Source organism: Etheostoma spectabile, unplaced genomic scaffold, assembly GCF_008692095.1.
Source record: "Etheostoma spectabile isolate EspeVRDwgs_2016 unplaced genomic scaffold, UIUC_Espe_1.0 scaffold302, whole genome shotgun sequence".
NCBI classification, from domain to species: domain Eukaryota; kingdom Metazoa; phylum Chordata; class Actinopteri; order Perciformes; family Percidae; genus Etheostoma; species Etheostoma spectabile.
This window is the reverse complement of record NW_022605581.1, coordinates 820,372-822,350: the sequence shown is the minus strand read 5'-3', so window position 1 is coordinate 822,350 and position 1,979 is coordinate 820,372. Positions and strand designations below refer to the sequence as shown.

Here is a 1,979-nt window from a genome sequence, read left to right as displayed (position 1 = left end):
GGGGGGGGGAAGCACTTTCGGCGAGGCGGTGGAACATATATGGGTTTCATTTTCAAGCAGTTGCACAGCAGGGGCTCAGGGCGGGCATAAGGCCGGGCGATGCGGGGGCAGTAAGTCTAACCCAGGAATATCTTCTCTTTCCTCTCACATCCGTAACCTGGCCCCATAGGGTAGGCAGATATTGTTGTTGGCGTGTGAATGACCGCATATTATACACAGATATATGTTCTTATGGAGCAGCAAAAATCATGTGTTTTGGCCTTTCTCGCTCTCCCTCCCTCCCGCTTTCTCTCTCCAAAGATAAGTCAAAGTAACAGATGTTTTGAACTGGCTGACATGGTCGCAAATGCAAGTCATGCAAGAGACTGGGTAGAGTCCAGATATTGTCCGTCTTCAGAGGACAGCCTTTATTAGACAAGTGACACGTGGGACAAGAACATCTGGAACATCTGAGGCTTGTTGAGGTAATGCTGGTAGTCAGTGAGCAAAGCCTCCGCTGGTCCCAAATAACATGTTTCTTAGGAAGAGTCATACCTTCACTATGCAAGGGTGACTTCTTCTTAACTCTACTTTTAGCATTAGCAACATTTAGCATAACCAGGTGTTCAAACGCATGCACGCAAATTGAAAAATGGGGGCTCCAGGCGTACCACGATGCTCCAGCCTTGTCTACTTCCAAGGACGTATCTGAGATCTGACTTTTGCTTCTTTATCCCTACAGAGTGACAGTAATGACTTTCCAGGGTTATGGAGCTTCAGATAATTTAGCAGCTTTAGCAATGGCACCCTGCTAATTGAATTTTTGTATAAGACCCCCAACACCTGGGATGGTTTCAACACAACATTCACCTCTGGCATTAAATTACAGGTATATGGTTGTAGGCCAGAGTGCCATTAAATATAAGCCGAATTTTACAAGTTAGAAATCCAGATCCTACTGCTTTCAATACAAGAAAACAGCAAATAGAGATATTTCCAAATCACTGTGATCCGACTTTTATGTGTGTATGCGTGCATACGTGTGTATCTAGTACTCACGTCGGTTCCTCAGTAACGCTGATCTCCTCCTCCAGCTCTATGGCCTGCTTATGCCACACAGGTTTGGCCTCAACTGGGAGTGTATCTAGAGCAAAACACCACCAAAAGTTAACCATCACATGACGCATTTCTTTTAGAAATAAGGTGTGGTGGTTAAAAGCAAAACATCTAACCCACCTATGGATTTATAGCAGGGCACAGTCACCAGGCACTCCTCCTTGATGTGGGGTTTGGTGGTGGGGTTGCACCCTCCAGCATGGAGTCCTCTGTGATCGATGCATAACACCACCCTGTAGCGCAGACCCTGGCCACAGGTCACCGTGCACTGGGGGGGGGACAGGACAGTTCAGCAGATCCAGTCTAAAAAATGACTGAGGATAGATCTTATTGTTGGAGCTCTGTGATTGGGTTTGACAGAGAGCCCCTGACTCAAGGGAAGTAAAGTCTTCCCAAATCCCTGCAGCTATGTGCTCAGGAGTGAACTTTGTGTATTCTCACAAAGAAGAGTTAGGTAAACAGCATCCCAGGTTTAACTGGGGAGGCTGAACCCCCCCCCCCCCCCCCCCCCCCCACGGGGAAGTTGCATGAGGATATATATGGTTAACGTAACGGCAACTCCGCCTATGAATATATAACAGGTAACCAACCGGAACTGTAAAGGGATCCGGATGCACCACCCTGATAAACTGAGTATGGGTCTGTTATGTCTTTTCCACCAAGGCAGTTCTGGTGCTGGTTCGGAGTCGGTGCCAAATATTGAACCGGTTCTTTGCTTTTCCACACAAATAATCCTGGCTCTGGACCAAGAAAACAGGAACTCAGCACCAACGTAGCGCTGGTCTAGAGATAAGAACCGGTAACGTCGGGTGCTGGGGGGGCGGGTCCCGATCGGCTTTTTGTCGGGAAAATTGGGACGGCCCCGGTCAAACCGGGACGTCTGT

General features: G+C 48.1%; 1 protein-coding gene across 2 annotated transcripts in view; it reads right to left on the bottom strand.

Annotated features, from left to right (window-relative positions):
* The window catches only part of LOC116686043 (ADAMTS-like protein 1), a gene marked incomplete at its 5' end in the record, with an annotated part of 33,827 nt that overhangs the window by 13,071 nt on the left and 18,777 nt on the right, over nt 1-1,979 (bottom strand). The window contains 2 exon segments of one of the 2 annotated variants that reach the window (XM_032510952.1): nt 1,039-1,123; nt 1,216-1,363. In XM_032510952.1, the coding sequence (XP_032366843.1) occupies nt 1,039-1,123; nt 1,216-1,363 (233 nt within the window). 2 annotated transcript variants of the gene reach the window in all.